Source organism: Entelurus aequoreus, linkage group LG12 (genome assembly GCF_033978785.1).
Source record: "Entelurus aequoreus isolate RoL-2023_Sb linkage group LG12, RoL_Eaeq_v1.1, whole genome shotgun sequence".
In the NCBI taxonomy this organism is placed as follows: domain Eukaryota; kingdom Metazoa; phylum Chordata; class Actinopteri; order Syngnathiformes; family Syngnathidae; genus Entelurus; species Entelurus aequoreus.
In genome coordinates, this window is record NC_084742.1 from 66646083 (window position 1) to 66658582 (window position 12500).

At 25.5% G+C, this 12500-nt stretch overlaps 2 protein-coding genes across 2 annotated transcripts in view; one reads left to right on the forward strand and one right to left on the reverse strand.

Annotated features, from left to right (window-relative positions):
- Window positions 1–12500, forward strand: part of LOC133662466 (FYVE, RhoGEF and PH domain-containing protein 4-like) — a 205945-nt gene that overhangs the window by 42225 nt on the left and 151220 nt on the right. The window lies entirely within an intron of this gene.
- Window positions 1–12500, reverse strand: part of LOC133662932 (DENN domain-containing protein 11-like) — a 27708-nt gene that overhangs the window by 8090 nt on the left and 7118 nt on the right. Inside the window, exons 2-3 of the mRNA XM_062067142.1 lie at window positions 10337–10436; window positions 7576–7734 (exon numbers count right to left, since the gene is read on the reverse strand). Coding sequence (XP_061923126.1) covers window positions 7576–7734; window positions 10337–10436 — 259 coding nt within the window. The remainder of the gene's footprint in view (window positions 1–7575; window positions 7735–10336; window positions 10437–12500) is intronic.

Consider the following 12500-nt stretch of genomic DNA (forward strand, 5'->3'; position numbering starts at 1 on the left):
ATTATAATAAGTTTTTATTCTTTTGAAGAAAAACTTAATATTGTGAGAAAAAAATTGTCATTTTACAAGAATTGTGTAGAAATATTTGAATGAAAATGATTTTAAGAACAATGTATGGCATTGTTCATGATTAAAGTGAAATATGTTGTGAAAAAAGTCATAGTTTTTTTTTTTTTTAAAGTTGTAATTTTACAAGAAAAATATATGTAATTTTACACGATTTTAGTCAAATTTATTATGATAAGTTGTTTTTTTCTTTTGAAGAAAAACTTAATATTGTGAGAAATAAGTGGTCATTTTACAAGAACTCTGTAAAAATATTTTAATGAGAAATATTTTAAGAACAAAATATTTTAAGAAAAAGTTTTACATTTTTCTAGAAAAAAAGTATGCTATTTTACATGATTAAAGTCAAATATATTGTGAAAAAGCCATATTTATTTTCAGAAAAAAAATCCAAATTTTACAAGAAAAACGTGTAATTTTACACGATTATAGTCAAATATATAAAAATAAATAAGGCTATTTTTTGGGTCGGGGGGATGAACGCAATATGATGAGAAAAAAGTTGTTATTTTACAAGAATTGGGTAGAAATGTTTTAAGAAAAAAATTGAACCAAGTATGTCATTTTACAAGATTAAAGTAAAATATATTGTGGAAAAAGTCATAATTATGATGTAACAATATGTAATTTTACACGACTGTACTCAAATATATCATGAAAACATGTCTTTTTTTTTCAGAAAAACACAATATTGTGAGAAAAGTTATTTTACAAGAATTGTGTAGAAATATTTTCATAAAAATGATTTTAAGAACAAAGTATGGCATTTTCATGATTAAAGTAAAATATGTTGTGAAAGAAGTCATAGTTTTTTGTTTTTTTTAAAGTTGTAATTTTACAAGAAAAACATATAATTTTACACGATTATAGTCAAATGCAATATTGTGAGAACATAATTATTATTTTACAAAAATTGGGTAGAAATATTTTGATGATAATTATTTTAAGAAAAAAATATTCTAATAATATATTCTATTTTTCAAGAAAATAATATGCCATTTATTTTACATGATTGAAGATAAACCTAATTTGAAAAAGAGTCATATTCTTTTAGAAAAAGTTTTAATTTTCCAAAAAAAAATGCCATTGTACATGATTAAAGTCAAATGTATTTTGAAAAAAAAGTCATTATTTATTTTACAAAAGATGTTTGTCATTTTACAAGAAAAAACTATGGCATTTTACACGATTATAGTCAAATATATCATAGAAAAACGCAATATTGTGAGAAAAAAGTAACATTACAAGAATTGTGTAGAAATATTTCAATAAAAAATAGTTTAAGAAAAAAATATTTAAAAAAAAAAGTTGAACCAAGTATGCCATTTTACAAGTCAACTATATTGTTAAAAAAAAGTCAATAATTATAATGTAATCATTTAATATTACACAACTATAGTCAAATATATCATGGAAACAAGTTGTTGTTTTTTAAGAAAAACACAATATTGTGAGAAAAAAGTTATTATTTTACAAGAATTGTGTAGAAATATTTTCATAAAAATTATTTGAAGAACAAAGTATGGCATTTTTCATGATTAAAGTGAAATGTATTTTGAAAAAAAAGTAACTTTTTTTTTTTTTACAAAAATATGTAATTGTACACGATTATAGTCAAATATATAATAGAAAAACACAATATTGTGAGAAAAAAGTTGTTATTTTACAAGAATTGTGTAGAAATATTTTGATGACAATTAGTTTAAGAAAAAAACTATTCTAATATCGTGATAACATATTCTATTTTTCAAGGAAAAAGTATGCCAATTATTTTACATGATTGAAGTTGAATATCATTTTTTAAAAGTGATCTTTTTGTTTAAAAAAAGTTTGTAATTTTACAAAGAAAATTGTATTTTACATATATCATAGAAAACCCCCATATTGTGAGAAAAACTTAATATTGTGAGAAAAAAGTTGTCATTTTACAAGAAGTGTGAAAAATATTTTAAGGAAAAATATTTTAAAGAAAAAATATTTTAAGAAAAAAGTTAAAACATTTTCTTGAAAAAAAAGTATGCTATATTTTACATGATTAAAGTCAAATATATTGTGAAAAAGTCATATTTCTTTTCAGAAAAAAAAGTCACATTTTTACAAGAAAAATGTGTAATTTTACACAATTATAGTCAAATATATATATAAAAAAAACAAGTCTATTTGTTTGGGGATAAATGCAATATGGTGAGAAGAAAGTTGTTATTTTACAAGAATTGTGTTGTGTTTTCCTGCCTTCTCCTTGTCTGCACCTGTTTTTTAGCGATTGGTCCTCGGCGAGGGGCGCACCTGGTGGCGCACCTGCTGGCAATTAGCTCTCCAGTATTTAGGCTCGTCACTCACTGCTTGACCTCGCTGGTTAATGTTCCCTGAAGCCCGCACGCGCATGTGCCTGCATCATCTGTCTTGGTACGTGCCTTTTCTTAGTCCTCTTTATCTTGACCTCGTTGTGTTTGTTTCCTAGCCACCTTGATTTCAAGAAGACTTTTGCTGTGCTTTGTGCGCCCTGGCTTTTCCCCCGCCGACAACCGAGGAACCTGTTTAGTTAGTTTCATGGTGTGCACTTCTGCCCCATTGCCTCTTGTTATCCCCTTTTTGGACTTAAGTTTTTTCCCTTTTTGTATTCTACCTTGCCTCCCATTTCTGCATTCTGGGGTCACACCCTTGACAACCTGCAACAAATTGGGTAGAAATATTTTAATAAAAAATAGTTTAAGGAAAAAAACTATTCTAATATTGTGATAGTATATTCTATTTTTCAAGAAAAAAGTATGGCAATTATTTTACATGATTGAAGTTAAATATATATTTTTTTAAAGTGATCTTTTTGTTTAAAAAAAAGTTTTTGTCATTTTAAAAAGAACATTTTATTTGACATATATCATAGAAAACCCCCATATTGTGAGAAAAAAGTTGTAATTTTACAAGTGTGAAAAATATTTTAAGGAAAAAATATTTTAAGAAAAAAGTTAAAACATTTTGTAGAAAAAAAAGTATGCTATTTTACATGATTAAAGTCAAATATATTGTGAAAGTCATATTTCTTTTCAGAAAAAAAGTCGTATTTTTACAAGAAAAATGTGTAATTTTACACAATTATAGTGAATTAGACTTTTTTTTATATATATACATTTGTTTGGGGATAAATGCAATATGGTGAGAAGAAAGTTTTTACAAGTTTAAGGAAAAAACTATTCTAATATTGTGATAATATATTCTATTTTTCAAGAAAAAAGTATGGCAATTATTTTACATGATTGAAGTTAAATATATATTTTTTAAAGTGATCTTTTTGTTTAAAAAAAAAGTTTGTAATTTTACAAAGACCATTTTATTTTACATATATCATAGAAAACCCCCATATTGTGAGAAAAACTTAATATTGTGAGAAAAAAGTTGTAATTTTACAAGAAGTGTGACAAATATTTTAAGGAAAAAATATTTTAAGAAAAAAGTTAAAACATTTTGTAGAAAAAAAAGTATGCTATTTTACATTATTAAAGTCAAATATATTGTGAAAGTCATATTTCTTTTCAGAAAAAAAGTCGTATTTTTACAAGAAAAATTTGTAATTTTACACAATTATAGTGAAATATATATATAAAAGAAGTCTATTTGTTTGAAGTTAAATATTTTTTTTTAAGTGATCTTTTTGTTTAAAAAAAAGTTTGTAATTTTACAAAGAACATTTTATTTTACATATATCATAGAAAAACCCCATATTGTGAGAAAAACTTAATATTGTGAGAAAAAAGTTGTAATTTTACAAGTGTGAAAAATATTTATGGAAAAATATTTTAAGAAAAAAGTTAAAACATTTTCTAGAAAAAAAGTATGCTATTTTACATGATTAAAGTCAAATATATTGTGAAAGTCATATTTCTTTTCAGAAAAAGTCGTATTTTTACAAGAAAAATGTGTAATTTTACACAATTATAGTCATATATATATATATATATAGATATATATGTATATATAAATAAAAAAACAAGTATTTGTTTGGGGATAAATGCAATATGGTGAGAAGAAAGTTATTTTACAAGTTTAAGGAAAAAACTATTCTAATGTGATAATATATTCTATTTTTCAAGAAAAAAGTATGGCAATTATTTTACATGATTGAAGTTAAATATATATTTTTTTAAAGTGATCTTTTTGTTTAAAAAAAAGTTTTTGTCATTTTAAAAAGAACATTTTATTTTACATATATCATAGAAAACCCCCATATTGTGAGAAAAAAGTTGTAATTTTACAAAAAGTGTGAAAAATATTTTAAGGAAAAAATATTTTAAGAAAAAAGTTAAAACATTTTCTAGAAAAAAAAGTATGCTATTTTACATGATTAAAGTCAAATATATTGTGAAGTCATATTTCTTTTCAGAAAAAAAGTCGTATTTTTACAAGAAAAATGTGTAATTTTAAACAATTATAGTGAAATATATATATATATAAAAAAAAGTCTATTTGTTTGGGGATAAATGCAATATGGGGAGAAGAAAGTTATTTTACAAGTTTAAGGAAAAAACTATTATAATATTGTGATAATATATTCTATTTTTCAAGAAAAAAGTATGGCAATTATTTTACATGATTGAAGTTAAATATATATTTTTTAAAGTGATCTTTTTGTTTAAAAAAAAAAAGTTTGTAATTTTACAAAGAACATTTTATTTTACATGTATCATAGAAAACCCCCATATTGTGAGAAAAACTTAATATTGTGAGAAAAAAGTTGTAATTTTACAAGAAGTGTGAAAAATATTTTATGGAAAAATATTTTAAGAAAAAAGTTAAAACATTTTGTAGAAAAAAAAGTATGCTATTTTACATGATTAAAGTCAAATATATTGTGAAAGTCATATTTCTTTTCAGAAAAAAAAGTCGTATTTTTACAAGAAAAATGTGTAATTTTACACAATTATAGTTATATATATATATCTATATGTATATATAAATAAAAAAACAAGTATTTGTTTGGGGATAAATGCAATATGGTGAGAAGAAAGTTATTTTACAAGTTTAAGGAAAAAACTATTCTAATGTGATAATATACTATTTTTCAAGAAAAAAGTATGGCAATTATTTTACATGATTGAAGTTAAATATATATTTTTTAAAGTGATCTTTTTGTTTAAAAAAAAAGTTTGTAATTTTACAAAGAACATTTTATTTTACATATATCATAGAAAACCCCCATATTGTGAGAAAAACTTAATATTGTGAGAAAAAGTTGTAATTTTACAAGAAGTGTGACAAATATTTTAAGGAAAAAATATTAAGGAAAAAGTTAAAACATTTTGTAGAAAAAAAAGTATGCTATTTTACATGATTAAAGTCAAATATATTGTGAAAGTCATATTTCTTTTCAGAAAAAAAAGTCGTATTTTTACAAGAAATGTGTAATTTTACACAATTATAGTGAAATAGACTTTTTTATATATATATATATATATATATATATATATATATATATATATATATATATATATTTGTTTGGGGATAAATGCAATATGGTGAGAAGAAAGTTATTTTACAAGTTTAAGGAAAAAACTATTCTAATATTGTAATAATATATTCTATTTTTCAAGAAAAAAGTATGGCAATTATTTTACATGATTGAAGTTAAATATATATTTTTTAAAGTGATCTTTTTGTTTAAAAAAAAAAAAGTTTGTAATTTTACAAAGAACATTTTATTTTACATATATCATAGAAAACCCCCATATTGTGAGAAAAACTTAATATTGTGAGAAAAAAGTTGTAATTTTACAAGAAGTGTGAAAAATATTTTATGGAAAAATATTTTAAGAAAAAAGTTAAAACATTTTGTAGAAAAAAAAGTATGCTATTTTACATGATTAAAGTCAAATATATTGTGAAAGTCATATTTCTTTTCAGAAAAAAAAAGTCGTATTTTTACAAGAAAAATGTGTAATTTTACACAATTATAGTTATATATATATATCTATATATATATATATATATAGATATATATGTATATATAAATAAAAAAACAAGTATTTGTTTGGGGATAAATGCAATATGGTGAGAAGAAAGTTATTTTAAAAGTTTAAGGAAAAAACTATTCTAATGTGATAATATACTATTTTTCAAGAAAAAAGTATGGCAATTATTTTACATGATTGAAGTTAAATATATATTTTTTAAAGTGATCTTTTTGTTTAAAAAAAAAGTTTGTAATTTTACAAAGAACATTTTATTTTACATATATCATAGAAAACCCCCATATTGTGAGAAAAACTTAATATTGTGAGAAAAAGTTGTAATTTTACAAGAAGTGTGACAAATATTTTAAGGAAAAAATATTAAGGAAAAAGTTAAAACATTTTGTAGAAAAAAAAGTATGCTATTTTACATGATTAAAGTCAAATATATTGTGAAAGTCATATTTCTTTTCAGAAAAAAAAGTCGTATTTTTACAAGAAATGTGTAATTTTACACAATTATAGTGAAATAGACTTTTTTATATATATATATATATATTTGTTTGGGGATAAATGCAATATGGTGAGAAGAAAGTTATTTTACAAGTTTAAGGAAAAAACTATTCTAATATTGTAATAATATATTCTATTTTTCAAGAAAAAAGTATGGCAATTATTTTACATGATTGAAGTTAAATATATATTTTTTAAAGTGATCTTTTTGTTTAAAAAAAAAAAGTTTGTAATTTTACAAAGAACATTTTATTTTACATATATCATAGAAAACCCCCATATTGTGAGAAAAACTTAATATTGTGAGAAAAAAGTTGTAATTTTACAAGAAGTGTGAAAAATATTTTATGGAAAAATATTTTAAGAAAAAAGTTAAAACATTTTGTAGAAAAAAAAGTATGCTATTTTACATGATTAAAGTCAAATATATTGTGAAAGTCATATTTCTTTTCAGAAAAAAAAAGTCGTATTTTTACAAGAAAAATGTGTAATTTTACACAATTATAGTTATATATATATATCTATATATATATATATAGATATATATGTATATATAAATAAAAAAACAAGTATTTGTTTGGGGATAAATGCAATATGGTGAGAAGAAAGTTATTTTAAAAGTTTAAGGAAAAAACTATTCTAATGTGATAATATACTATTTTTCAAGAAAAAAGTATGGCAATTATTTTACATGATTGAAGTTAAATATATATTTTTTAAAGTGATCTTTTTGTTTAAAAAAAAGTTTGTAATTTTACAAAGAACATTTTATTTTACATATGACATAGAAAAACCCCATATTGTGAGAAAAAAAATATTTTACAAGAACTGTGCAGAAATATTTTAATAAAAATATATATTTTTAAAGTTTAATGAAAAATATTTCAAGAAAAAAATATTTGTAGATTTTTTTCCCCTAAAAAAAAGTCTCAATTTTGTGAGAACAAATTGTGTATGAACACTGGAACTCTGTGGGTTTAATAAAGCGTGGCCCCTAGAGGCCCCTAGACCAGAATCCAAGAAGTCCTCTCCTGTCCAGCAGGTCTTGACTCACCTGACCTGGTGCTCCAGGAAGCTCATGTAGCGATAAAGCAAAGTGTACGAAGGTGACAGGATCCCCACCGACTTCATCCTTGCGCCGCGCTCCGCCGGGTTCTCCACCGCCATGTTGGCGAAGCAGGCCAGGCCGAAGTAGCGGCCCTTGCGGAAGTAGCTGGGGTGGGATGGGGAGAGGGAGCGTGGACAAAGACATGAATCATGGAGGCACCGGCAGATGGCTGAGCTCCCATTTAATTCTTTATTTAGCCTTTTTCTCAACATGCCACACATTCTGTTTCCTGTTCAATTCTAATATTTCATTGTGAGGTCATCGTACTCCTTTATCCATTCAAATATAATAAGATGCAAAAATGATTGAAAAGAATCAAACAAAAAATTATTTATAGTCCTTTTACAGAAAGTCCTTGGTGACTGTAAGAATATGCAAATATTTATAAAGTCATTGAATAAATATGTGAGGAAAAATATAGAAATATTTGAGTGATAAAACAAAATGAAAAATATATTCATCACCCATTTAATGAAGTAATAGATTCATTGTGTAAAATACATTTAAATGTAATTTAATTAAAACATAAAATGTGCTCCCACTACACTAGGTAGAAGGAATATGGGGAGTTTCACTGTGCAATAAAATAAAATAAATAAGAATTAAATTATATATAAATTAAATTAAATAGAATTAAAAAATTAACTCCACCACCTATTTACATGAAGTCTGTGATAATGGAAACATGCAAAAAAAAGTATGCCATTTTACAAGACTAAAGTAAAATATATTGTGAAAAAAGTCATAATTATAATGTAATATGTAATTTTTTGCGACTATATTCAAATATATCGTGAAAACAAGTCTGTCTTCTTTTTTTTCAGAAAAACACAATGTTGTGAGAAAAAATTTGCTATTTTACAAGAATTGGGTAGAAATATTTTAATAAAAAATAGTTTAATAAAAAAAAACATTTTAAGAAAAATGTTGAACCAAGTATGCCATTTTACAAGATTAAAGTCAAATATATTGTGAAAAAAGTCATAATTATAATGTAATATGTTATTTTACACGACTATAGTCAAATATATCATGAAAACAAGTCTTTTTTCCTCAGAAAAACACAATATTGTCAGAAAAAGTTATTTTACATGAATTATGTAGAAATATTTTCATAAAAATGATTTTAAGAACAAAGTATGGCATTTTTCATGATTAAAGTCAAATATGTTGTGAAAAAAGTCATCGTTTTTTTTAAGAAAAAAAGTTGTAATTTTACAAGAAAAAAATATGTAATTTTACACGATTTTAGTCAAATGTATTATACTTTTTTATTCTTTTGTAAACTTAATATTGTGAGAAAAAATTGTCATTTTACTAGAATTGTGTAGAAATATTTTAAAGAAAAATATTTAAAGAAAAAATATTTTAAGAAAAAAGTTTTAAATTTAAAAAAAAAAAAAGAATGCTATTTTACATGATTAAAGTCAAATATATTGTGAAAAAAGTCATAATTATAATGTAATATGTTATTTTACATGACTATAGTCAAATATATCATGAAAACAAGTCTTTTTTCCTCAGAAAAACACAATATTGTGAGAAAAAGTTATTTTACATGAATTATGTAGAAATATTTTCATAAAAATGATTTTAAGAACAAAGTATGGCATTTTTCATGATTAAAGTCAAATATGTTGTGAAATAAGTCGGTTTTTTTTAGAAAAAAAGTTGTAATTTTACAAGAAAAAAATATGTAATTTTACACGATTTTAGTCAAATGTATTATACGTTTTTATTATTTTGTAAACTTAATATTGTGAGAAAAAATGGTCATTTTACTAGAAGTGTGTAGAAATATTTTAAGGAAAAATATTTAAAGAAAAAATATTTTAAGAAAAAAGTTTTAAATTTAAAAAAAAAAAAGAATGCTATTTTACATGATTAAAGTCAAATATATTAGTCATATTTCTTTTCAGACAAAAAGTCGTAATTTTACAAGAAAACATGTCATTTTACACGATTATAGTCAAATATATCAAGAAAACCAGTCTTTTTTTAAATAAAAACAATATTGTGAGAAAAAGTTGGGTTTTTTACAAGAAATGTGTAGAAATATTTTCATAAAAATGATTTTAAGAACAAAGTATGGCATTGACAAAAAGTTGTAATTTTACAAGAAAATCGTGTAATTTTTCACAATTATAGTCAAATATATCAAGAAAACAAGTCTTTTTTTTTTTAGAAAAATACAATTTTTGTGAGAAAAAAGTTGTTTTATACAAGAAAAAAAGTTTTACATTTTTAGGAAGAAAGTCTGTAACAAAAACGATTTTAGTCAAATTTATTACAACAAGTTGTTTTTCTTTTGAAGAAAAACTTAATATTGTGAGAAAAAAAGTTGTCATTTTACTAGTAGTGCGTATAAATAAATAAATAAAAATATTTTAACAAAAAAATATTTTAAGAAAAAAGTTTTACATTTTTCTAAAAAAAAAAAAAAGTATGCTATTTTACATGATTAAAGTCAAATATATTGTAAAAGTCATATTTATTTTCGGACAATAAGTCAGAATTTTACAAGAAAACATGTAATTTTACATGGGAAAACAAGTCTTTTTTTAGAAAAGACAAAAATGAACAGTCCAGTTGTGATGGATTGAGAAATAGATCAAGGAACGAATAATGTGCAGACAGTTCTCTACCGATGGAAAATAAAAAAAAACATTGAAAAAGTAATAAAAATGTAATATTTCAAGTGACTTACATGAAGTCTGTGGTGACTCTGTGGGATCCACTGGCAATGGCTTTGAACTCCACGCCTTCCAGGTCCATGTCTGTGGGGAGACACCACTCCAGCATGTTGCCTGCACACACACACACACACACACACACACACACACACACACACACACACACACACACACACACACACACACACACACACACACACACACACACACACACACACACACGTAGGTGGAGCGCTAATGTTTTTATCATAGTTCTGTGAGGTCCGGTTGCTAAGTTGCTAAATTAGCCTTAGCATCGTTAGCAACAGCATAGTTAAGCCTTACCAGGCTGAGAATTTTTAACCGTGTAGTTACATGTACATGGTTTAATAGTATTTTTGGTCTTCTGTCTATCCTTCAAGTCAGTAATTTATGTATTTTGTTTCTATCTTCATTTGAGAACGATGCTATCACGTTAGCTCAGTAGCTAAGTGTGTCACCGATGTATTGTCTTGGAGATAAAAGTCACTTTAAATGTCCATTTCGCGTGCTCGACTCATTTTCAAGAGGATATAGTATCCGAGGTGGTTTAAAATACAAATCCGTGATCCACAATAGAAAAAGGAGAGAGTACATAGTTCTGTGAGGTCCGGTTGCTAAGTTGCTAAATTAGCCTTAGCATCGTTGGCAACAGCATAGTTAAGCCTTACCAGGCTGAGAATTTTTAACCGTGTAGTTACATGTACATGGTTTAATATTATTGTTGGTCTTCTGTCTATCCTTCCGGTCAGGGGTTTATTTATTTTGTTTCTATCTTCATTTGAGAACGATGCTATCACGTTAGCTCAGTAGCTAAGTGTGTCACCGATGTATTGTCTTGGAGATAAAAGTCACTTTAAATGTCCATTTCGCGTGCTCGACTCTCATTTTCAAGAGGATATAGTATCCGAGATGGTTTAAAATACAAATCCGTGATCCACAATAGAAAAAGGAGGGTGTGGAATCCAATGAGCCAGCTTGTACCTAAGTTACGGTCAGAGCAAAAAAAGATACGTCCATCACTGCCTCTCAAGTCCTTCACTGTAACGTTCCTCATCTACGAATCTTTCATCCTCGCTCAAATTAATGGGGTAATCATCACTTTCTCGGTCCGAATCTCTCTCGGTCCATTGTAAACAACGGGGAATTGTGAGGAATACTAGCTCCTGTGACGTCACGCTACTTCCGGTACAGGCAAGGCTTTTTTTTTATCAGCGAGCAAAAGTTGCGAACTTTATCGTCTATTTTCTCTACTAAATCCATTCAGCAAAAATATGGCAATATCGCGAAATGATCAAGTATGACACATAGAATGGATCTGCTATTCCCGTTTAAATAAATAAAAATCATTTCAGTAGGCCTTTAATATAAACTACTTGTATTTATATATATTTATGTATTTATATATTGTATTGTACTTGTATAAACACTTGTAACATTGAAATATGATTATGAATACAAACTACTTGTATTTATGTATTTATATATTGTATTGTACTTGTATAAACACGTGTAACACTGATATATGAATATTAATATAAACTACTTGTATTTATGTATTTATATATTGTATTGTACTTGTATAAACATGTATAACATTGATATATGAATATGAATACAAACTACTTGTATTTATATATTGTATTGTACTATCCTGGGTCTTGCTGAGAGAATAGTTTTCATAATATACAAATGCAATCAGTGAACTATGACAGAGGTAAAATACAGTAGCTCTTACGAGAAGATTCCGGGCCTCAATTCCAAATATAATTGAGGAGCCCTGTCTCAGTTAAACTACAATGTAGGTGAAACAAAACATTGGAGCTCTGTAAGTTACCTAGCAACCAGAGCAGGATTTGAACCCAGTACCCCTTGTTGGTGGCCAAGTGTGAAGCACTGATCTATCCTTGGTCTTCTTGGGGGAAGATTCAGCTCAGGGCCCCAAGGATAAATGTAACCGAGGACCCGTCTTGATAAACTACGATGGAGGTGAAACAAAACTTGGGAGATTTTGAAGTTACCTAACGTCCTGACTGGCAATGGAAACCATTACTTCTTTATGGAAGCCAATGCTTTTAACCGCTCAGCTATCCTGGATCTTGGTGTCATTGTTTAGCTCACGTTTAAGACATATTTTTTTAGAACAGATCAATTATAACA